This window comes from Filicampus tigris, chromosome 12 (assembly GCF_054856515.1).
Source record: "Filicampus tigris isolate MCC_2025a chromosome 12, RoL_Ftig_1.0, whole genome shotgun sequence".
In the NCBI taxonomy this organism is placed as follows: Eukaryota; Metazoa; Chordata; class Actinopteri; order Syngnathiformes; family Syngnathidae; genus Filicampus; species Filicampus tigris.
Genome location: NC_141228.1, coordinates 3,361,855 through 3,385,299, shown reverse-complemented (window position 1 = coordinate 3,385,299; position 23,445 = coordinate 3,361,855). Strand labels below are relative to the sequence as shown.

Genomic DNA, 23,445 nt, shown 5'->3' with positions numbered 1-23,445 from the left:
CCCTGGACTGGTCGCCAGCCAATATGATGTATACACACTGCCATAAATCCTCAAATACACACCTGTGGACGATTTGGTCTGCAATTAACCTTCATGCATGCTTTTGCAATGTAGGACGAAGCTGCAAGAACGTGGCATGGGAAGACCATGCAAACACAGCAAGACCAGAGCTGACGTTCGAACCCTTAATCCCAAAATGGCATTTTAATCACAAAATCCACCGTGCTACCTTTTGTTCTTGTTCGATTTGATCTTAATTGCACTGTGATGCAATTATATTTTTATTAAAAAGAGAGAAAATGACTACAGTATAGCAATACATGTAACAAAAAAACCCACTTATGTACAAGTAAAAAAGAAATAAAATACATCTCGGCATCAATTAGTGGATGACGCAACGCAGCATGACATCACTTGGGGCGGGTACGACGGGATGCCTGAGGGTGCCTTTGTGCCATGCAGTCACATTTTATAACAAAAAAAAAAACAGCACTTCTCCACAATGCAATTATGTTCAAGAACTTCCCAGTAAGTTAAACGTTTGACTGTTTGGACAAAAACCTTAGAATAAATTCATCAACAGGGATTCAATTAGTTCCTCATCAATCATAATTCTTCATTTTATTGAGACGTTTAGGATTACTTCATTCTTGTGGGGCCCGTTTGGTCAAGGCCCATTCCTGTTCCAGCATAACGTGCCCCAAACATCAAGCCCACTTAAACAGCTTTGGGGTGAACTACAACAAGCCTTTTTGCAGTTTCACCACAACCCCACTATTGCTTATATTTTCACTTACTGTCAGTGTCGTTGCCAGGTGTCTCAATACTTTTGACCATTATGTAAACATACCTTTCTGAGCATCTGATGAGCATTTTGTGTGTGACAGGAAACAATGCCAATCACTTAATCATTAACTGAGTGTTTACAAACATGAGGGCACGGATTAAAACCAATAAATAATGGTTAGCCAGGACTCGTTTTGCATTTAAATCCACTTCCTCAATAGCCCCTCACACACAAGTCAATGTTCTTATTTCATTCTCTCAATGTGAACGCAATGTATCCCAGTGGTGTTGCATGAGGAGGATGCAACTTCAGCCCGCCCCTTCAGTCTGGTGTCATTTAAAGTGCTCTCAGTAAGGGTAGGCCGAGACGGCGATATAGACGATGAAGGTGGTCTGGTACTCAATGCCTCCGTCTTCGCTGTAGGAGAGGGCTCGCACCTTCATGCGGTACGTGTGAGGCTCTCGTAAGGCTCGAGTAGTAAACAGCACCCCTTTGAGGTTCTCATCTCGAATGGCGAAAGGTAACGTGATGTCCTCATCCACCACAAGGAAGGTGGTCCGAGGGTGCATCACTCCGTCCTGCGTGTAGGCCACCAGTCGGATGAGGTCTTGGTTGGCTGCGATGCCGAACGGAAGAGACAGAAGCTTGTACTCAAGGGCGTAAGGGCTCAGAGCACATTCAAGGTCATTTGGAGGACAGTCCTTCAGACAGAACCTGAAACAGATTGTAGCATGAGTATTAATCTGCAAAGAGCTGGAACACATTTTTTGAATATATAAATAATAGTAAGTTATTACAATTAATTAGCTAAGAATACATTGAGCCTGCTCATTTTGTCACATGATAAGATAATATAAGTGTAATTCCTTTAGGTAGATATTAAATATGGATATTGCAATATTCAACCTCCTCACCGCATAGCGCATGTTTTTCCAATTCCTGGTCCGTTTATTGCCTTCCGTCTTACAGCTAGGGTACCCTTCCGCCGTGTTTATCCACCATTTTGTCTGGCCAGACCAAATATAAATAGTAATAGCAAAAATAGGTGCGAAAATAGATGATTACGTTGACGAAAAAAGCGGGCTTCTGACTATGCTTAGTCCGACTATTTTCTTAAAGTGGGAAGTCAACGCAATTTTTTTTTTTACAAGTTAAAGTGGGAAGTCAACGCAATTTTTTTTTTTACAAGAATATGTTATATACAAGGCCACTAGTTGAAACAGGGCATTCTGATAAATATTGCGTTTGTGGAATAAGGGTTAATCCACTCGCTTTTAGCCATCTCTGGGGGCGGCCATTTTGTCTTCTGTCGGCTGAAAATGACATCACAACTGTTCCCAATGACCAATCACGGCTGACCTGTTTTGTGAATCTGAGCCGTAATTGGTCGTTGTGAGCAGATTTTCAGTCGACAGAAGACAAAATGGCCGCCCCCAGAGATGGCTAAAAACGAGTGCATTTTGCTGCTTAAATTATATTCCACAAATGCGAAATTAATCAGAATGCCGTGTTTCAACTAGTGCACCTGCTGGGAACATTTTCTTGAAAGAAATATGTTTGGGTTGACTCCTTCTTTAAGTTTCCTGTCTGTTGTTTATCGCCTACAATAGTCATAGGTGAACCGGTCCGTCACATAGGTGGTATGCCCATCTCTGTCCAATATCATACAGCCCTACTGTAAATCACAGGGAACACATGGTCTAAGTCAGGTGGGTGGCCTGCTTTACTGCCAGTGACTCTTTGACAATATACTGTATGTCAAACTGGTGTTTAAAATAAAAAAAGAGAGAAATGCATTGAAATGGCAAGAAACAAGGCACACGATTAAAAAAGACAAAATTTACGCTTCCTGAAACATATACACAACAATGGGGAGTGGACAGAGTTTAAACAGGCTTAGCAGTTACTGTAATGTAACTATTTATTCATGTCTGCATGTGTATTTACCCTGTGGTAGGCTCTCTCTGGTAGTTTGGTGGACAAGGTGTGTCAATGCATTGGTAACTTCCTCTCATGTTGAAGCACATGCGGTTGGCTCCACATTGGATATCCTGCTCAAGACACTCGTCTATATCTGGAAATACAACAGGCAACTTACATCCAAATGTCTTGATTATGCTACAATGAGGTGGTCCTATCATTCATTTAAAGCGGAAGTCAACCCAAACATATTTTTTTCAAGAATATGTTTTATGCAGGCCCACTAGTTGAAACACGGCATTGTGATTAACTTTGCGTTTACGGAATAAATGTTAATCCACTCGTTTTTAGCCATCTCTGGGGGCGGCCATTTTGTCTTCTGTCGGCTGAAAATGACATCACAACTGCTCACAACGACCAATCAACGGCTGACCTCTTTTCTGAATCCGAGCCGCGATTGGTCCCAGAAATGGCTAAAAACGAGGGGATTAACTCTTATTTCACAAACGCAAATATTTATCAGAATGCCTTGTTTCAAATAGTGGGCTTCCATAGAACATATTCTTGGAAAAAATATGTTTGGGTTGACTTCCACTTTAAACACATAAAGTATGGTGGCCCAGAAGCGAGGCGCTCACCTTGGCATGTCTTGCCGTTGGTCATGAGGTGGTAACCAGCTGGGCAAAGACATCTGTGGCTTCCTGGTGTGTTCATACACTCATGCTGGCAGGAATCCCTCACCTCGCACTCGTTGATATCTGGCACATAATACAAAACGCAAGTGGTGTATCATCAAGATGGGGAGTGGAACAAATGCTGGATTTTGCCCCTTCTACGTAGATGAATAAAAAAAAAACCAAATCCGAGAAACACCACTCATTGAGATGCTATAGAATTTAACACCATTACAAGCACAAGAATGATCACCCAGACTTGTTGTTTGGCTGTCACATCAACGTGCCTCATGTTGTGGCACCTGAGTGTTTTTATGTACAACCAATAATTGACTCTATCCAATGCAAACAACTTTCACATCAATATTGTCATGTAGGCTTTTATTTTGGAATTTATTGGTTTTGCATGCCTAACCGGTCATTTCTTTTACATTTGAAAGAAAAAAATGAAGCTTTTTCTAGTTGATTAACGGCGGCACGGTGGTCGGCTGGTTAGTACGTCCGCCTCAAAGTTCAGAGGTCGTGGGTTCGATCACGGCTCCGGCCTCCCTGTGTGGAGTTTGCATGTTCTCCCCGTGCCTGCGTGGGTTTTCTCCGGGTTACTCCGGTTTCCTCCCACATTCCAAAAACATGCATGGTAAGTTGATTGGACTCTCTAAATTGCCCCTAGGTGTGATTGTGAGTGCGGATGTTTGTCTTTGTGTGCCCTGCGATTGGCTGGCAGCCAATTCAGGGTGTCCCCCGCCTACTGCCCGAAGACAGCTGGGATAGGCTCCAGCACGCCGCGCGACCCTTGTGAGGAGAAGCGATATCGATAATGGATGGATGGATAGTTGATTAAAGTCTTTATTAACAAATGCTCATGAGATGCTCTGCACGCATCCTTTGGTCTTTTAGTCAGTCATTGCTCTCTTACCTTGTGTATGTTTGTGCCTTTGTGAGTGTGTGGGAATTTGAATCATGACGCACTTTGAGTTGCATTGTCATTTATGAAAAGCGCTCTATGAAGCACTCTTTTGGTTGGAATCAATATAATCAATGTAAGGTGGGTGGTGAGAATTATAATGAGTACAGTGGAATAAAATAGCAACAAGCTAAACTTAATTTTACAGTCCAAACTGCATTTCTCTCTGTGACCCTGCCTACCATCCATAGTTACCTAAGCAGCGGCCATCCATGGACACAAACCCCTCCTGACAAGCTTCGGGGCCCTGATCTATGGGGACTCCTCTTCGGCTCCGGCCCCTGTCGCGTCCCCTTGTGTCGGCGGAGTAGGAGTGATAGCTGTGTGAGGCCAAGTTGTGGTAGAGGCGCTGGTAGGGGTTGCGCTCAGGAATGGACTGGGATGTTCGGAAGCCATAAGAGTAACTCTCATAAGTTGGTAGGCGCTCAAGCCCGGCGCAAGACTTGCCGTCGCCCAGCAGGTAGCGCCCTGGTGGGCAGGTGCACCTAAAGCTGCCTGGAGTGTTGACACACTGGTGGGCACAGGGCTGCGGAAGCCGCTCACATTCATTTATATCTGCCCTCGACACAAAGAAAGACCAGCACCAAGAGAATCGAATAAAAGCAGTAAAAGAGAATAGAAGAATTGTAAGATAAGTATAGGGAGTAAGTCATGTGGAGACGAATGAGAGAAAAGATGACGAGGACAGAAATAAAAGAAATGTGGTGCGGTTCATGAAAATAGAAAGGAGAGATGGGGGGGAGGGGGGGGATACATCAGTTACCCCGCTGTACAACAATACATTTCCATGCCACATGAAATGTATCACGCCTCAATACACATGACTCTTCTTCCAATGAGATTGCTGCCTCTGATCTCAAATGAAAAACATGTTTTGATGCCAAAGCCATCAAATTACAAAATAGATACCGATCAAGCTCACCGCAATGTGATTGAATTGTGATATTCAACACAAACCATAAGGAGAAAGGGGGAAATTTTGATGACAGCTATAAGACAAGATAAGACATGTCAATGATGTCATGGGCAGGTGTGTGCTGTTAGGAAGCAGAGGCAAACAAGAGTTGTAAAAGTCCAAAGTAAAAGACTGAAGACAGACAGGGTGTGACAGCGATGAGAAACGAAAAGGTGCTGGTCTTCGTTATGGTTGAAGTGCAAGTCCTAACCGGTGACAGTTGGAGCCAGCCGTGGTCTTCTTCTTTAACTCTTTCCATGTCCATTCTCTTACATTGAAGTAAAAAAAAGGGTAAGGTACCATGCATTGCAACTCCAAACCTTTGTGATGCTCAGCTCATAAGAAAGATAGGCAGTTTGCAGGACTTGCGTCGTTTAAGCAAGCAGTGACATTTAAACAAGATGGGGGACAGCGGGAGAAGTGTGTGTGTTTTTAGGTGACAGGTGAGTTTTCTGGCAGATGTATGAAAAGCTCAAAAGAAGCAATGTGCAGGTCCTATAAAAAAAAGATTAATAGGCCTAGGTCGTATAACTCCTCCTCTAATTTACGTAAATTCAGCAAAACATATTTGCACATGAGCAAGTCAAACTTGACTACTCAATGTTTGAAAATGAAGACTTGTGAAAGTTACTGATGGTTACTAAGTGTGCACAAGAGCCAAAGATGAAGTACATACCAACACAGCGCCTGCCCACTCCCTGAGATCGGTAGCCGCGTGGACACGTGCAGTGGTAGCTCCCTCTGGTGTTTTCGCAGACCTGGTTGTATCTGCACTGATGGCTGCCATCTCGGCACTCGTCAATATCTACGACAAGGTGGGGTGGAAGTCAAAGGACACTACTAGGATGGTCTTACGTGCAAAATGAACACATGATACTGACCTACGCATGTCCCATTGGCACCCTTGGTCATACCGCTTGGGCACAGGTCGATGCAGGTGTAGCCACCACGGGTATTTTTACACTGCTGGTCTGATCGACAAACCCTCTGTCTGCACTCATTTATATCTGAAGTGACAATTGAGAATAAAGACGTCAGTTGTGGAAAATACTCGTGATGGGAAAATGAGGCTTCAAGATGATTCATGAAGCAGTTGTTGTGTTAATTGAGCCCTCTAGGTGGCACTCGCTGTTCAAGGTAGTGCTGGAAACACACTGACCAGCCATTTCTTAAACCAACAGTGCCATCTAGAGGAGTCAAGAAATACAAAAACTGGTTCATGAAGTAAATTTGAAGCTTCATTTTCACATCACTTCAAAGTACTATAATGTGTTATTTATCGGAATACCAGTTTAAATACTGGACAGTGAAATTAGCTATTCAAGAATTCACCCATTCCTGCCTTACTGTACCACCTAAACTCAGCTAGTTGCTCAATAACTCAACTATACTTGGTTTTTGTGCCTCTCTAAGAAAGTTGGTGCTAAAGTTTGTTGGTGCTGATTATAGGAAAGTTGTCAGTGGTGTGAAGGAATCAGGCTTGTCACGATACTAGAATTTCAACTTCGATACCGATACCCAGTTCAGTGTCGATACTCGATACTGTTTCGATACCACACGGAACAAATTAAAGTCCAGGCTTTTTAAAAATTTTTTTTTACTGTAAACTTTTTTTTAATCGCCCAAAACTTAAATGATCATTAATACAATAGTTTTTTTAAGAGGGAATGCAAAGAATATGCACATATGATGCATATGTATGTACAGTGTATATATCACTAAGAGGACCACTGCAGCTCGAGTGGGGGCGAGCTTCCGTGCTATTGCGACGCAGCTTCGGCGGTAGGCAGCTTCGGCTGCGTGCTGTGCCGTGCGCGCACACTTTTTTTTTTTTTTTAATTGGTCGTACTTCGTTCGTAGCTTTTCCGCGCGGCTAACTCGTGAGTCGACGAGCAGTCTGCACTCGGCAGAGCAGGGAGGGAGGGGCGCACGGGGCAGGCTTCGGCAGTGTGTGCGGGAGCATCAGACCATTAGGAGCAGACGTTGGCAAAGCGCTGCTGGTATCGAAGTCAGTGGTTTGGCATCGGTAATATCGATACCATAGCGAGCTAGTATTGTATCCGTTCAAAATGTTTAGTATCGAGTAAGTACCGAAGTATCTATATTTTTGACAAGCCTAGAAAGAATCATGTTGAAATGATGCATCTTGACTGACAGGCTATCATCATGGTATGTTGGGCAGGAGCTAAGTGCAGCCTGGCTTGTTAGTGGACCTTATCTTTGCTGAATGTGGGTGTACACATGAGCTCCCGGTGCATTTTTTTTTAAGATGTGTTTGAAATTATATTAAAGTGATTTGGAATCATAGTTTGTGGTATATTTACAGTGCAATAATTAATACTGTATAGGCCATTATAAATAGCCATTTTTTTTCCATTCAGACCCGATCCCCCACAAATACCAGATGTTTACAGTACGTGTTGTTGTCAAATTATGACAATTAAAGATTGTTTGACAGTTTTATTTTAATAGTGCAGGATTTTGATACACTTGCGTAAGTTATCTCGCTGCTGGTGTGGATGTAAATAAAAATGTTTGTTTGTCACTCAAAGTCAGCCGAGATGGACTTTAACATCCCTGTGACCCCAAAGAGGGTTTTGCGTGGAGCGTGAATAAGGACGGATGGGCAGTGAGATTACTGATTATCTTGATACAAAGCAGACAACTACCAGTAAATATGTTGCTTTTAGGATGTTTGACTAAAGCAAAGTATTTTTTGAGGTACATGCTTACCAACGCAGCGTCGGTTCCTGAGTTGAAAGCCAGGCTCACAGGTGCAGCGATAACTACCGATAGTGTTCAGGCAGTGTTGATTGCATGGATTGGACTCCTGGCACTCATTTATATCTGAGCAAAAAAGATGAGAGATTTGTAAAGTAAACAAGCACAATTCAAGAAGTGGCTAAGTGTTATTGTACCTGAGCAGCCGTGACCATCAACCGTTCTCCTGAACCCGCGGCCGCAGCGCATAACGCACCGGTATGATCCAATCGTGTTCTCACAGTCCTGTCCATCGTGACACACGTCGGCACCCAGCAAACACTCGTCAATATCTGGTGGGGACGAACGACACAGTTTGAGGTGACAAGAATGAAAATTCAATGCCTATGTGTGTACGATTGTTGTATACCTTGACAGGTCCTGCCGTCAGCTGAGATGGTGAGCCCACGGGGACAAGAACAGTAGTAGGTGCCCATGGCGTTGTGACACGCATGAGAACAGGGGTTGCCCACTTCACACTCATTCTCATCTGCGGTGCATAAACAATGTATTAGCCAGTCTTCTAATAGAAAGTATTTGTCCTTGATACTTGGGAAGTCAATCCAAACATATTTTTTTCAAGAATATGATTTATTTATGCATGCTCACTAGTTGAAACAAGGGATTCTGATGAATATTGCTTTTGTGGAATAAGAATTAATCCGCCCGTTTTTAGCCATTTGGGGGCGGCTATTTTGTCACTTCTGTCGACTGAAAATGACATCACAGATGATCAGGGTTCAGGTAACGACCACGGCTGACCTGTTTTCTGAAGCTGAGCCATGATTGGTGATTTTGCTGCTTCACTCATATTCCACAAACGCAATATTAATCAGAATGCTGTGTTTCAACTAGTGGGCCTGCAGAGAACATATTCTTGAAAAATAAAATGTTTGGGTTGACTTCCGCTTTAAGTAGAATTTTCACATCTCTGTACTTTACTTCGTTAGTTACATTTCTGGCATCTTTCACTTTTACTTCACTACTTTTCCAGAATAAAATGTACAGTATAACATCTTTGTTAATTGTTATGACAAAAGGGAATCAGAAGAAATTGTTTGTCAATGATTAATGCCTAACCCACAGAACACTAAGCCGAAGGAAATAGACCTGCCTGTCCAGAGTGTGGCACGCAATTTACCTATTCCCACCTGTGCAAATCCTTCGCAGAGTACTGACACAGGACAAATTTAAATGTCTTTTTTTTTTCCACTTCCGTTTTTTTTCCCACTTCCATACTAGGCTATATGTAATACCCCAATTGCAAATTATATAAGTACTGTACAGTAAACGTATGACACTTTAAGATTTTTACTCCAATATTCTATGAGGTGCCTAACTCCCACCAACTCTATGTTCTGTCGAAAGAGTTGTATGTTTATCCTAGTATTGATTTCAGGTACCTTATACAAGACTGACAGTATTGCAGCTATATATCTGCATGGTACTTTACTTCTTTAGTGATGAGAGCTTTCATGCCAAATGTAACTATGTAAATATGTATATTTACATATATAAGTAAATATGTCACTAAAGAGTCTTGGACAACAAATTATGCCAAGAACACCCACCTGCACAGTATGGCCCTGCAGAAACCAAAGTGAATCCATGAGGACACTGGTTACTGCGATCACCTGGAATGAAAAACAAAACTATCATGAAGGACAGAAAACCATACATAAATCCAAACGACGCACCTAGAACCTAGGAACTAAAACCAAGACAAGCCATGACGAGGATAGAGCCTCAGTCCCTTCATCTCTGATGCAGGATAAAAATAACACTGTCCTGATTCTTAATGAATCAAGATCATTTCTCGTACCCTTGCTGATACGAGCTTGTATGCTGTATTCCAGCACCTCTTCCATGGCGTGATACTGAGCGCTGATGGCTGTCGCATGAAGCGTCTGCACCAAGTAGGGCATCTTGCCCCTGGACACGTCATAGGAGATGGTGTGGTTCCAGGAGTAGGGCACACTCTCCCTGTCAATGCTGAACATGCGCGTGGACAGAGCATAGAGCTGGCCAGGGCCCGTCTGGATGTAGTCCTCGGTGTAGTCCTGAGAGGAACACAGCACGCTTGGACTTAAGCATAGTCACACTTTGTTATTTAGCCTGTGTCCAATTTTTCCTCCAAGGACCATATACGTAAATTAGGATTGTTCGCCTGTAATGTATTTACAATAAAAAGCTAAAACCAAATCACTCAGTGCAGTTAGAGATATTGTCCACAATGAAATTTGTTTTTACTGTATGTATATTGTATGTATTTATTAAAAAAAAACAAAAAAAACAGCAAGACGATGAATCCAAAAATCAAGGATTTTCAGGATTATGTGGTGGTCACGACCCTGTATTCAACAAGAATAGATCTGTCCCCGTACTAAGGCTGCAGAAGACTCTCACTCCCGCATTCAAAATCAAAACGACGACTTCTATCTGTATTAAGATGACCATGAGACACAGAGGAAAGCGCAGCAACCAACTGTGATCCACGCCATTTCTTGCTGCCTGAAACTAAATTATATTTATTCATCAGTGTGCTTGGCAATTTTAGCTACAAATTGGTTATTAGCTTAGTTAAAAGAAAACAAGCAGTACAATAAAAACAACACAAGCTAAAACATCAATTAAAATGGCAAATGATATGGGCAAAGTTAACGCAAATAAGCACTCCAGGATAGGAGTGTTTTGAAAAGAATGGACACCCCCTGTCTTTATTTGAAGATACAAAAAAAATATAATTGTTACAAAAAATATAATGCATGTACACTAATGCGTGTACCTTGATGCTGATGTCAACATGTGAAGGCAGCTGGAGGATTTGTCCATTCACTACTATGTCCAGTAACAATGCTCCATCTGAGTCTAAGCCCCGGGCAATGTGAGTCATCCTTAGAATCTCACCTAAGATTGAGAAGAAAGATTGGAGAGTTCAAGCATTATATTTTAGAGACATACTAAACAGCAGCCATCCATTGTTTTGTATCGCTTGTCCTCATTAGGGCTGATGGTGACTTGGGACCAGTCAGAGCTGTCTTTGGACGAGAGGTGGGACGATCATTCATGCTCACATTCACAACGACACTGAGTGGGAATTGAAGCCATCCTGATTCATCCAGGCGAATGAACCACTACACTACTGTATCATTGACTCAAACTAAACACATGACACATATTTGTGTTTTTTTTTGCATAGCAGTAAAGTTCATGCGGCTCAACAGCAAATAATTGTAGTAAAATGCCCAGCTCTGCGTATCTACCTGTGGCAAATTCCACCTGTGTTTCTCGCCTGAAGATAGCTCCAGTTAATGAGTACCCATTGACAGCCTCTCCAACTTCCTGTGCAGTGGTCCAGTAGATGGGATTCAGGATGGAAATGAGCTTCCTCATTGCAGGCCCTTCAATGAAAGGACAGAGGCATTTACTTTGGCATGTATCAAGTAATGACAGTTTAGATTAGGGATTCTCAACTGGTGGGTCGGGACCCAAAAGTGGATCACGAATCTGTTTTGGTGCGTCGTGAGCAGAGGTGGAGTTACATTCACTCCGTTACATTTACTTGAGCAAGTTTTGGGAAGTTTTGTACTTCTAGGAGTAGTTTTAAATCACTATACTTTTTACTTTTACTTGAGAAGACTTGTGAAGAAGAAACTGTACTCTTACTTCGCTACATTAGGCTACATTGAACCCGTTACTTAAATCCGCCCCGCGTACGTACAGGCCTCTCTCTCTTTCTCTCTCTCTCGCTCTCTCAGAGAAAGGCGCATTTACTTTGTCAGAGACCTGCGCCAGGCTCTAACATGTGACTGTGTTTCACCCTGCAGTCTCGTCACGTGACCATATTAAACTTCCGCTGCGGGAAAGTTGTTTTCGGATGAAACGGATTGCAAATTTCACGCAACGATGCCGACTATGCAGACACAGTAGAGGAGGTTCTTTAGGAAAAATGTTTGTTTTTGCATGTTTTGTCACATACACGCAGACTGAAACACACGCACACACACATAGTTTATATGTGAGTTCATGAGCTACTTTGTTGTTCAGCCTGTGGAGCCTGATAATATAAAAAAGAACAGGGGTTGAAATTTTGTGCTACTTGTGCTTAATTTATTTCTTTTATTTATACTATTATTATTTCATTGTTTATTAAAGTATTTGAATTTACCTTAAGATTTTTTAAGTTATTCTTTAACCCCTAACACAGAGATCATACAATATTGGGTAAATGTGAGAAAATGTTATTTACATGTCCTCTAGTCACTAGCTACTCTGTAAACAAATAGAGTGCAGCTCAGCCTTTGGCTAACGGATGTCATAGGTAGCAATATGCTTTTGGTGGTATGCGGAGGTGGGCATTCCGTTACACTGATGGATGACGATTGACGGGACACTTTTCTAAAAAGTGATGGACTAAGCACCGACACAGGTGGAGGTGGATGCCTGTTTTGCTGACATTTTCCGGGGGTGGCTAACGTATTCACTGACAGACTGACGATTACAATTTGGTTCGTCACGAAAAATAATGGACTGACAGATGACGGATGAGTATCCAGCCTCTGAAGCATAACGATTGACGGACCAGCAAGATTTTGTAAAATACCCACTTCTGGTTGTATGTCAAACTTATTTGAAACATAAATTTGCATGACTGTTCTTAACCTCTATAAAATGGGTCATGACTTTGCAACAAGAGGAAACTGTGGGTCCCAGGGTAACAACAGTTGAGAATCACTGGTTTAGATCATTCTTTCGATAACTGACCTAATGATCTTGGTATATTTGAAATAGATGCTTTGATGAGTTTGCCACCAGACATGTTGTCTGTGACGGTGGCATTCAATATGCCGATACCAAAGTCAATATCATTGATAGTCCCTATAATGCTTCCTCGTGCCATCTGTGGCCCACCTGGAAAGAGAAACAATATTCAAAATGGCTTTCAGTACGTCATTGCAACAAGATACATTGCATGTCCACATTGCTTACCTGGACAGGCCTCAGAATTACACCTGGAAAGTTGGGAGGAGTCTCCTGGGCACGGGCGGCCACCGTTACTAGGTGATGGGTTATTACAGAGACGCACGCGTGTCCTTTCTCCACCCCCACAGGAAGCAGAGCATTCTCCCCAAGACTGCCATGACCCCCAGTTACCATCAACTGCAATAACACAAAACAGATTCACATAAACTGCACAACTTCCTGTACAGACACTCTGTGACATAGCTTGATTGTCCTAAAATCACAGAATGCTTTTCATGACACATCATATTCAACTAAAGTTAAAAACGCCCACCAGGACACGTGGCCGTGTTGCATCTTTGTATTTGCGCATCTGAGCCTGCACACGCTCTGCCACCATTGGCTGGCCTGGGGTTGTCACATGTCCTATAGCGCCTCATCTGCCCTCCGTTGCACGTCTTGCTGCAACTGCCCCAGCTGCTCCATGGACCCCAGTTCCCACTGACTGATGGACAGAATATCAAACCCATGAAAGGATGCACAACAAGAGCTAACCATGTACACATGGCTAAACTGGTGATAACTCACCTGGGCAGGGCTCGCTATTACAAAAGTCAATGTGTACATCATTGCCTTCACACTGCCTGCCACCGTACTGTGGGCCGGGGCTGGCACAGAGGCGTGTTCTCTGCCTGGTGCCGCCCCCACAGGAAACGCTGCAGGCTCCCCAGCTCACCCACGCTGACCACTTTCCATCCACTACGGAATATAATCATTTGTTAAGTTAGCTACAATACATGCCTCAGAAAAGGAGTTCACAATTAAATATTATTCCTTCAACAAAGAGCGTAGTATACAGTAAATCACAGCGTGCCTACCAGGACATGGTCTCTCCTTGCACACTTGTGTTTGTGTGTCGGTGCCCTCACACGTTGACCCGTCAAATGCAGGCGGGGGGTTGTTGCACAGACGGATTCTTGACTGCATACCCTTTCCACAGGTCTCACTGCATGGGCTCCAAGGAAGCCAAGGCCCCCAGCCACCTGCCACTGCATCAGTGAAAACAGAGTCAGCACATCACTAGAGGCCTACATTGTAACCCATAATCCTGCACTTTGAGGAAACATTTGACAGGTATGGTATGGTAAAAACCAGAGCTGGGCACTTGACCCTTTTTTGCCGGTCTGTCCTCCCTCCGCGACCTGGGTATCCTTCTATCCTCGTCCCTCCGTCCTTAAATAAAAATGATCGTCCTCCGTCCCCATCCGTCCTTGTCCTTTTAAAGCGCTTCTGTACTTACATTCCGCAGGTCCGCCCTCCCGCCGCCGCCGCCACCCAAAAATGAAATTGTCAGTGCATTACATTATTTCTAGCTCCTTAGCTGGCTAATTTCCTCTGCACATCCACTTACCGGCTGGGAGTATCGTGAGTGGATTGAATTGTTTACAACTGTTCAACTAAGACAGCTTTTTAGCTTCACCATCGTAATATGATAATGAAGATGATGATGATGATGATGATGATGATGATGATGACGACGCAGACTGGAGCAAGCTAGGGGACATCACGAGAATATTTAAGATTGTGTAACGACACAATACTATTGGGTTTTGTTGCACGTTTTCATTTTTTATTGCCTTATTTCGCAATAAAAATAGTTATTGCAAAATAAGGCAATGTTATTTTAGGAGGAAAACGAACATCTTCCAAATCCAGTCATAGCTTTGAGTGGGTTTTTTTCACTTGTCATTGAAATGGGCAGTCACTAGAGGCCAGACTGTGTCTGTGAGAACAATACTGCAGGGAGGCCACGCACATGAAAAAGAGCACTCTAGTGTTGTGCAGCCTTAGCAAGGCAGTCTTGCTTTTTAAAAGAACCCAACACAACACGTCAGCCAGGACTTGAGCCGGTTAGGGACGATTAAAGGGACGGACGAAAACCTAGAGAGTTCTCATCCTCTGTCCGACCGTCCACGAAATGGGCGTCAGTCTCAGACGGACGGACTGTTCCGTCCCTGGGACGGAATGCCCAGCTCTGGTAAAAATTCAGTATTACAAACTTTGAAAAGGCAGAATTTGGATCTTATTAGACAATCATTTGATTATATTAGGTATTTATGGCCAGTGTAAGAGTACTGTATAGCGAAATAACATTTGCTCTCTTACCTGGACATGGTCGGACACTGCAAATGATAACCTCAACAACCCTTCCCTCACAAGGCCTGCCTCCATACTGAGCTGAGGGGTTACTGCAGGTCCGCACCCGTGTTCTGTTGCCATGACCACATGTACGAGAGCACTCCTCCCACGAAGACCATTCGGACCACTTACCATCAACTACAGATTGAAATGTACAAATCCTAAGTCTTGCATGTAACATCCATCATCACTACCTGCTAACAGTACACGTACCTGGACAAGGCTTCCCATGACAACTGCGTGTCTCCACGTCTGCGCCTGCACAGTGGCGTCCTCCATTGGCAGGAAGGGGATTGTTACATTGTCTTTGCCTCTTCTGAGAACCAATCCCACATGTTAAACTGCAAGGGCCCCACTCAGCCCACTCAGAGTAGCCTCCGTGAACTGAAAAAAATCACATAACTATCAACTTTTTTAAATGATGTATGAGCATGAATATTTCAGGCGGAGGAAGGACTTACCTCGGACAGTTAGCCCAACGCGAACCAAGACTGATCCAAGTAAATTTCTTGCCACACATTCGTATTCAGCTGTATCTTCCTGCTGGGCACTATTTACCCTAAGGGACCCATTAGATAGAGTAGAGAAGTGGTCGCTGCCCAAAAGAGGGCGCCCTTGGCGAGACCATTCTATCACAGGGGTAGGCTCACCCGCCGCCTGGCAGTTAAGCACCAATGTAGTGCCAGCATCCACCACTGTTGTTAAAGGCTCTACAATAATGGTGGGCGCGCCTGGAAAATAATGCAGATGCAAGTTGTTATCAGCACACATGATTCTACCGGTCACTGGTGAAAATTACTTTCACACAGAGCTTACTCTGCAAGGTCAGCGTGACACTTCTTTCCACAACACCAGCATCATTTGTTGCGATACAAATATAGTTGCCTGCGTCTTCAACCTGAGAAAAATTCAATTATAAACCCATACAATCAATTTGTCAAAAAGACAGGCCCTTATCTGAGGAAATGTTACAATGTTTTAGACACGCACGATCTAAATTGCTTTCCTACCACTGTGCCATAGATGGCCAGAGAACCGTTGTCCAGTTGACGCACGTGGTTGTTGATGTCTACGTTTATTCCATTTTTGCTCCACTGGATGGTAGGAAGTGGGTCTCCCCGAACGTCACAGTTCAGGATGGCATTGCCGCCGAGAGGCTCAATACGATTGGAGTGAAGGTCCCCATCAATGATGGGAGGCTCTGAATGTAGAACAAGTGGAAAAAGTAACGGTCAAGTTTTAAGCTGCAAGTGTACGAGAAGGAAGAATGTCTAGTTCTTACCTCTGACATATACAAAACCCAAAGACTTGATGCTTCCAACTGAATTTTCTGCCATACAGGTATAAGTGCCAGCATCTTCTTTGCTCACTCTCTCTATCACCAATTCACTGTGGCCGCTCATGTGATCATAGTGAACTAGAGCATCAATACATCAGAGACAATGATAGCAAATTGTCAAAAGAATGCAAAACTCAAAAGTAAAACATAAAAACTTATCCTCCCTCACTCATGTAAGCTCAATAATATACAGTATATATATATTTTCTTTTTTAATTTTAACACGAGTCACAACTTTGGTGGATTATAGGTAATAAAAGTGTTATCATGCTATCACAGCAACAGGAACACTAAAAAAATACAAGGCACCCCCGTGGGGGAAAAGGACGTGGCCTGACAACGATGAACAAAAATCCATGTATAATTCACTCCCATTATAATTGTACTGAATTTTTTAAAACAAATATAGAATAGAATAGAATAGGTGGGTATATGCGGGTGCCTTGAACATGCGGGGGTTTACTGTACACTATATGAATTTGCAGCTACAATGGCTGCCTTGGTTCTGTTTTGAAAGCATTTTGGAGTGTGGGAATTTTAAACCATTATCCAGAAAATAATTTAGAAGGCCACGATGTTAGATTACAATCACTGCATTTCATCCCTAAAATCTTTCCATACAATTGGAAGCAGATTTGTCCAAAACACTTTCTCATGAATAATTACGATTATTATTATTATTATTAATAGTTAAGGGGGTCATTGACTTTTTCATTGCTTGTATACAAATGGTTGGGCATATGGAGACCCTCCCCACCCATCAAGTGTGAAATTAAAGGACCAGGTAATTTTTGGGGTGGCAGCGTATTTTCTAAAATTGTGTATATGAGTGAGCAACTCTGAAATGTGTCAAATTTGGCTATATGACTTAATACCTCCCCTGCATCAAGTTTGACTATTTTCAAGCCATGAGCAGACTACATACATGATGTCAAGGCCAAAAGATAAGCAGAGCTGCATTTTGTTTTTGTTGGATGCACAGATTAGCATGAACTAACAGCAATTTTGTTAAACAAAATGTTGTTGATGCTGCCAGAGTGGGGGAGACAGGTGTTTGTGTTTATTGATGTGTCTGCTCCACTCACTGACAAGTTTATGAAGTTCAGTGTTTGAAGTGCTGCCTTTATGAGTGAAAATGCTTTTTATTGACTTTATTGACCTTATTCACAATACTATATGTCTTTTTTAAATGAATACTTTTTCCTATATGGTGTAGTTTTGCTAATCAATGAATGCACCTGGAATTATGTTGTTGTTGAAGGTCCATGTGATCCTGGGCAGGGGGATACCACTGACTCCACAGTCCAGCAGAAGGCGCTCGCCCTTGCTGAGGGAGATGTCTCCGAGCAACTCAGTGAACACAGGGTGGGTGTGAACAGACAGACTCACTGTCTGACTGTCATGACCCAATTCGTTGGTGGCAACACATGTGTAACGGCCTGCATCACTTGGCTGATGTAGTTGGTGAAAAAGGAGGGGGATTATTATTTTGATGAGACCTTATGAGAAAATGTACAGTACACACCCAGTACATGACAGAGCTATAGTCCTCACCTGAGCAGTATCAATAACAAGCTCCCCAGTGGGCAAAATGGTATACTCCCCAGTTCCTACTCCTAAAAGAACACCGTCCTTCTCCCAGGACAGGGTCGGGTGTGGGACCCCCTTGGCCACACATGCCAGCTGGGCCTGATTACTTTCCACCACAACAACTTCCTGTTCTAAGTCCAGAATGGAGGGGGGGACTGCAAAAGGGATATTGATTAATGATCAGTAGATGATTCCATTAATTCAACACAATACGTTAATAGTGAGCTGTTTGTATTTATGAAAACTCACTCTGTACAGTCAGGCTCATCTCCAGGCTGGTGGTTCCCGCAGAATTGACAGCAGTGCAAGTGTAAATTCCCGTATCGGCCGGCTGGATGAATGCGACCTGTAGGGAGCCCGAACCGAGCACACGCTGACGTACAGATTCTCCGAGGGGCTGCCCGTCTTTGTGCCACGTAACAGAAGGCGGAGGGACGCCATCCGATTGACACTGCAGCATCACGGAGGAGTCCACAGGAGCCAGGTATTTTTGCGTTTCTGAGCTGATGACCGGAGGTACTAGGGAGGATAATACTAATATCACATGTCCATATAGTGAATATAATTTGAAATATTTTAAAACAAGTAAGGAAACAGGGGGGGAAAACGAGTGTGAATTGCTTTCTGTTGACACACTTTCCCATAATAACATTTTACATTCATGTTTGTAAATTGTTTAATCTCCATATTTATTGCTGTCTTGTATTGTTTGTCTCTGTATGCCGTGTTATTTAAACAAATGTTGCTCTCGTATTGTTTTTTTGAATAAATAAATACCAGAGCTGGGCAGTCCGTCCCAGGGCTGGACCGGTCGGACCCTTCGGCCCGGCCGGATGCCCATTTTCGGGGGTTTTAGATTCACCCTAAAATATTGTGCAGTAGGGTGACACATTTTTAAAAATGGCTGGACTAAGCATGGCCGAAAGTTTATTTTAGTCTGGCCCACTAATCAACCCTCATGCGTTTGACGTGCTCGCGAGGCGGCCAAATTTCATCTCAGCCTACTCAGTGAAAAGCTTCTTTTTAGGCTTCTTTCTAATCCCACGTCGGTGCGAGCGACAACTGCCACATTGATTCACATGACCGACGCATTGTGCTGTTGGCGACAGGACTGCAACACATGCCACGCACCCATTAGGAATTGGGGTGGGGGGGTGGTGGGTGCGGGGTGATCATTTTTAATGAATAAGGGCGGGGGGTCGTGGCCAGAAGGGTACCCAGGTCAAGGGTGGAGGGTCACGGCCGGACCGGCAAAAAAGGGTCAAGTGCCCAGCTCTGATAAATACATAAGTGAATGAGTTGAAGAACTTTAGCTGTTGAAGTAACAGCTGACAATGTCTTACTTACCCTGTACTCTGAGTTTGGTCTTGCCAAGGGCTGTGCCCGCTGGGTTTTGTGCCACACATATGTAAGTTCCAGTGTTGGACACAGAAGCCTTGGTGATCTGTAGACTTCCATTAGGTAGCACTGTGAAGCTTCCACCTATTGGAAAACATGAGACTTTTCTTTTCCAAGTGACCACACGCGATTAATGACAGCACAGACAAAGGCAAAGTGATTACCTGTGGTGTGTATATTGATGCCCTCCTTCTGCCAGGTGATTGTCGGCCTTGGTGAGCCGGTGGCCCTGCAGGGCAGCACAATGGGATTATTGAGGATCACCTCCAGGGTGGATGGGTGGGAATGGATCACAGGAAGCTCTATGAAAACAGATGGGAAAGATGAACATTTGATATCATTGTAGTAGTTTGGAAATAGGAACGAGTCATGTCTGAAAACACAAACAAAGCTAATTTGCTCAAGACCTAAAAACCTCCCTTAAAAGAAGTCTTACCCTGTACAGTGAGATGCACGTGGCGATGAGTAGAGCCTGCAGCATTCTTGGCTGTACATGAATAGCGTCCTGCATGACTGAGCTCAGCTGATCTTATTTCTACTTGACCTGTACACAGTGCAATATACCAGTTGAGCATGATTCGTAGTCACTGCTATGCAGTCACCATATACCCATGTGAGGTACACCTGGATAATCCATTAAAGCTGTTGCAAATGCATATACAATCAAAGCCATTACAACACTGACCTGTGTTCAAGATTCTATATCCTTGTCCCAGCTTGAGCATCTTGGCGCCATCTTTGCTCCAATGAATTGTAGGATCTGGGACGCCTGAGGCAGTACAGGCAATGACCACTGGGGAATATCTAGTGACCACTAGGTCTGAGGGTTCATCGGCTATTGATGGAGGAACTAGGAGGACAACAGAAGTTAAACACTCAACTGAAATTATGTCTACTTTAGATTCACCCTAAAATATTGTGCAGACAATGATACATATAAAAATGGAAGGAATCACAATGTTACTTACCTTGGACAGTGAGATTGATGGATCTGGTATCTTCCCCCGCCTCGTTGGAGACAACACACTCATACAGAGCTGTGTCCTCCACTGTGGGTGCTATCACTACCAGAGAACCTGATGTGAGCAACCTACAAATGACAAAAAGTAAATTAAATTCTTGTTAGGTCGTGTATTAAACTGCACAGGCTTATGGTGGATGTACAGCGAACCCTTGCATATTCATGGTTTGCCATTCTCAAAATGTTTTGCCGTTATTCTCAGTAAAACTTGCCTATTCGCTGATTTTGTGCTCCAGCGAAAGCCCTGTTTTATATGTCTGTATGGTGGTATCTTGTGCCATCCATGTGCCAAGGAACTATTGTATGTTGAAGTGAATATGGGGCTTAAAGTAGTGCTCTGCCACCATCTTGTTAGAATGTAATTTGCAAAATGCATAATCACGTTATACAGAATGTCAAATATTCCGTTTTTCTTTTAATAGTGGCCTAAATTAGGATTATTCCTGGATAATAAAACAGAGGGTAGAAAAACCTGAATCAACCTGTACATATTCTGGTTCTGGTCAGTATTGATCGCTCGGCCGTTTTTCCTCCAGATCACCGAGGGCTTGGGTATGCCACTGGCCTCGCAAGCAAGGGTGGTCTGAACATTGACTGTAACCGTCACATTGGTGCGTCCATCAAGAATAGAGGGAGGCACTGAAAGATGAGAGCATACAAAAACGTTTGTGTTTACTGGCTGATGGGCACAGTTAAATGTATGTATTTTTGATGTCTTTTCATGTTTATTTCCCACCATGTACTACAAGGTCTACTCTCTTGCGTTGCGTCCCAGCTGGGTTTGTTGCCAAACATAAATAGCGGCCGGTGTCGGTCACCTGTGCTGAATGGATGTGTAATGAACCATCATCCATAAATGTGTGCCTGCACACACATGAATAAAACGATAACATATTTTGATGGGTAATTCCTAGAAAATGTAAAAATCACGATTTGAAGGGTAGTGGACAACATTTTTAGAGTAAGAAAGAGAAAATATTTCTGTACCTGGGGTTATTTCCAGCCAATATGTCTCCGTGCTTCCTCCATGTAACCCGAGGTGCTGGTACACCGTTTACAATGCACTCGAGCACAACTGGCTTATTAATATGAACTGACACTGTCTGAGGGCTGTCTTGGATTGTTGGGGGCACTGAAGGAACACATTGTAATCATTTAAAGTCTTATGATACAGTTTTTCTTTGAAACATTGTTCTAACAATTCAAGACAACATCTCACATTCTTCCAGGCGGCTAAAGATGAGGCGTTCTCTGACTATACCATCAGTAAACAAACCCTTACATGTAATTTGACCCAGGCAGAGCCAATAAGAAAACAGACTAAATACCTTGAATGATATTAGGCTTCTTCCCTACCACCGTAGTTCAGATTTCCAAAATAGCTTTGGTGGAAATTCATACATTGTCAACATGATCACCGAGGGACTAGTTAAACAATACATCAGATGGCAATAAATGTAATGCCTTCTCCTTGGTAATGGTAGCTGTTTCCTAAGGGCTAGCATACTACCAAATGAGCCTAGCTTCCTATTGAGTGGCTCATTTGGTGACCGATCATGATTGATTTACAATCTGTTAGCCTATGGTAGATGGTCTATTTCTCTACACCTAAATATAAAGGCTATGTTCGCTTGGGCATGCATTTTCAGTTGCTCAGTGTGTGAGCCACACAATGGCTCTTTTAACAGTGAAAAGGATAGTGCACTGTAGTCTACCTAGCTAGGCATTCACTCAAAATTCGCAGACCTCACATGTGAACTTTAAACCGGATGATGGAGGTTTGGTTCCGAGTCTGTCCCTTTTGAAGTGGCTACTTCGCCACTAGGCTTCCTATCTTTACTTTACAACAATATACAACATCCTTATCCCACACAGGCACTGGTGCTACTGGATAAATTTAGTTTTGGGGTATACCTGCAACCTGAAACACAACTATTTTTTTTTGTCTTAGTTTCAGTTCAGGTCAGCGGTAGTCACTTGCATTCTACCACCTGGAAGCATGTTGTTGCTTATTGTTTAAAAACATTCTTAATTCGTCTGTACACTAATAAATATCGGTACAATTACCATTGACATTCAGGTTAAACTCGCGTGTGGTCTTGCCAACGATGTTAGTGGCCACGCAGGTATACTGAGCCTTATCACTGAGCCCAGCCATGTTGATGTGCAGGTAGCGGCCCTCTGAGAGAACACGCACACGTGCAGACACCTACACAATGGTCAAAAGTCATTAAGGCACATACCTCAGGAGAACTCATTGCATCAAATAGAAGAATATTTGTCTGATTTTCTTGACCTGCAATGGTTGACCATCTTTGAGCCAGCTTAGAGTTGGTGGTGGAACAGCGTCCGACTTACATTCCAGAGTCACCTGTCTGTTCTGCAGCACTGACACATCCTGAGGACTGCTCTCCCCCGCAATGTTAGGGGGAACTGATACAAAAAAACCCCCCCAAAAAACACAAAGCTTGAAGCATTTTACTGCTCATTCGAAGGGTGAAGGTAGCATCATTTACACTGGATATGTATCAATGTTACTCACCATGCACTCGCACTAAGAATTCTTTGTCATCATCGCCTGCTGGACTGTTGGCTAAGCAGTTGTATCTGCCAGTGTCCTCCAACTGAATTAACATTCCAGTATATGTCTTATGTTATTAAGTACAGTATGTATTTTGGCCTCTATGCTGTGAATAGTTTAGACCAGTGATTCTCAACCAATGTTGTCGTGGCACATTAGTGTTATTTTGACAAAAAATATATATTTACACATTTTTTAAAAATGTTTTCTTAAAGAGGAAGTCAACCCAACATATTTTTTTCCAGAATGTGCAGGCCCACTAGTTGAAATACGGCATTCTAATTAATTTAATAAT

The 23,445-nt window shown here is 43.1% G+C and overlaps 1 protein-coding gene across 5 annotated transcripts in view; it reads right to left on the bottom strand.

Moving 5' to 3' along the window:
* Positions 1 to 595: 595 nt before the first annotated feature.
* hmcn1 (hemicentin 1) overlaps positions 596 to 23,445 on the bottom strand; it is a 99,559-nt gene continuing 76,709 nt past the window's right edge. For 4 of the 5 annotated variants that reach the window (XM_086046267.1, XM_086046264.1, XM_086046265.1 and 1 more), the window contains 38 exons: positions 23,112 to 23,193; positions 22,866 to 23,002; positions 22,637 to 22,778; positions 21,557 to 21,701; positions 21,306 to 21,433; positions 21,052 to 21,208; positions 20,517 to 20,638; positions 20,234 to 20,398; positions 19,985 to 20,092; positions 19,713 to 19,850; positions 19,498 to 19,632; positions 18,400 to 18,669; positions 18,115 to 18,305; positions 17,799 to 18,012; positions 16,504 to 16,638; positions 16,232 to 16,422; positions 16,038 to 16,119; positions 15,683 to 15,952; positions 15,435 to 15,605; positions 15,189 to 15,359; positions 13,901 to 14,071; positions 13,611 to 13,781; positions 13,357 to 13,527; positions 13,050 to 13,220; positions 12,825 to 12,971; positions 11,324 to 11,461; positions 10,846 to 10,967; positions 9,883 to 10,120; positions 9,632 to 9,694; positions 8,431 to 8,550; positions 8,219 to 8,353; positions 8,034 to 8,147; positions 6,182 to 6,307; positions 5,977 to 6,105; positions 4,541 to 4,900; positions 3,346 to 3,465; positions 2,735 to 2,861; positions 596 to 1,501 (listed from right to left, as the gene is read on the bottom strand). In XM_086046267.1, coding sequence (XP_085902393.1) covers positions 1,135 to 1,501; positions 2,735 to 2,861; positions 3,346 to 3,465; positions 4,541 to 4,900; positions 5,977 to 6,105; positions 6,182 to 6,307; positions 8,034 to 8,147; positions 8,219 to 8,353; positions 8,431 to 8,550; positions 9,632 to 9,694; positions 9,883 to 10,120; positions 10,846 to 10,967; positions 11,324 to 11,461; positions 12,825 to 12,971; positions 13,050 to 13,220; positions 13,357 to 13,527; positions 13,611 to 13,781; positions 13,901 to 14,071; positions 15,189 to 15,359; positions 15,435 to 15,605; positions 15,683 to 15,952; positions 16,038 to 16,119; positions 16,232 to 16,422; positions 16,504 to 16,638; positions 17,799 to 18,012; positions 18,115 to 18,305; positions 18,400 to 18,669; positions 19,498 to 19,632; positions 19,713 to 19,850; positions 19,985 to 20,092; positions 20,234 to 20,398; positions 20,517 to 20,638; positions 21,052 to 21,208; positions 21,306 to 21,433; positions 21,557 to 21,701; positions 22,637 to 22,778; positions 22,866 to 23,002; positions 23,112 to 23,193 — 6,144 coding nt within the window. In that variant the 3' untranslated portion in view covers positions 596 to 1,134. The remainder of the gene's footprint in view (positions 1,502 to 2,734; positions 2,862 to 3,345; positions 3,466 to 4,540; positions 4,901 to 5,976; positions 6,106 to 6,181; positions 6,308 to 8,033; positions 8,148 to 8,218; positions 8,354 to 8,430; positions 8,551 to 9,631; positions 9,695 to 9,882; positions 10,121 to 10,845; positions 10,968 to 11,323; positions 11,462 to 12,824; positions 12,972 to 13,049; positions 13,221 to 13,356; positions 13,528 to 13,610; positions 13,782 to 13,900; positions 14,072 to 15,188; positions 15,360 to 15,434; positions 15,606 to 15,682; positions 15,953 to 16,037; positions 16,120 to 16,231; positions 16,423 to 16,503; positions 16,639 to 17,798; positions 18,013 to 18,114; positions 18,306 to 18,399; positions 18,670 to 19,497; positions 19,633 to 19,712; positions 19,851 to 19,984; positions 20,093 to 20,233; positions 20,399 to 20,516; positions 20,639 to 21,051; positions 21,209 to 21,305; positions 21,434 to 21,556; positions 21,702 to 22,636; positions 22,779 to 22,865; positions 23,003 to 23,111; positions 23,194 to 23,445) is intronic. The other variant, XM_086046266.1, reaches the window with a different exon arrangement.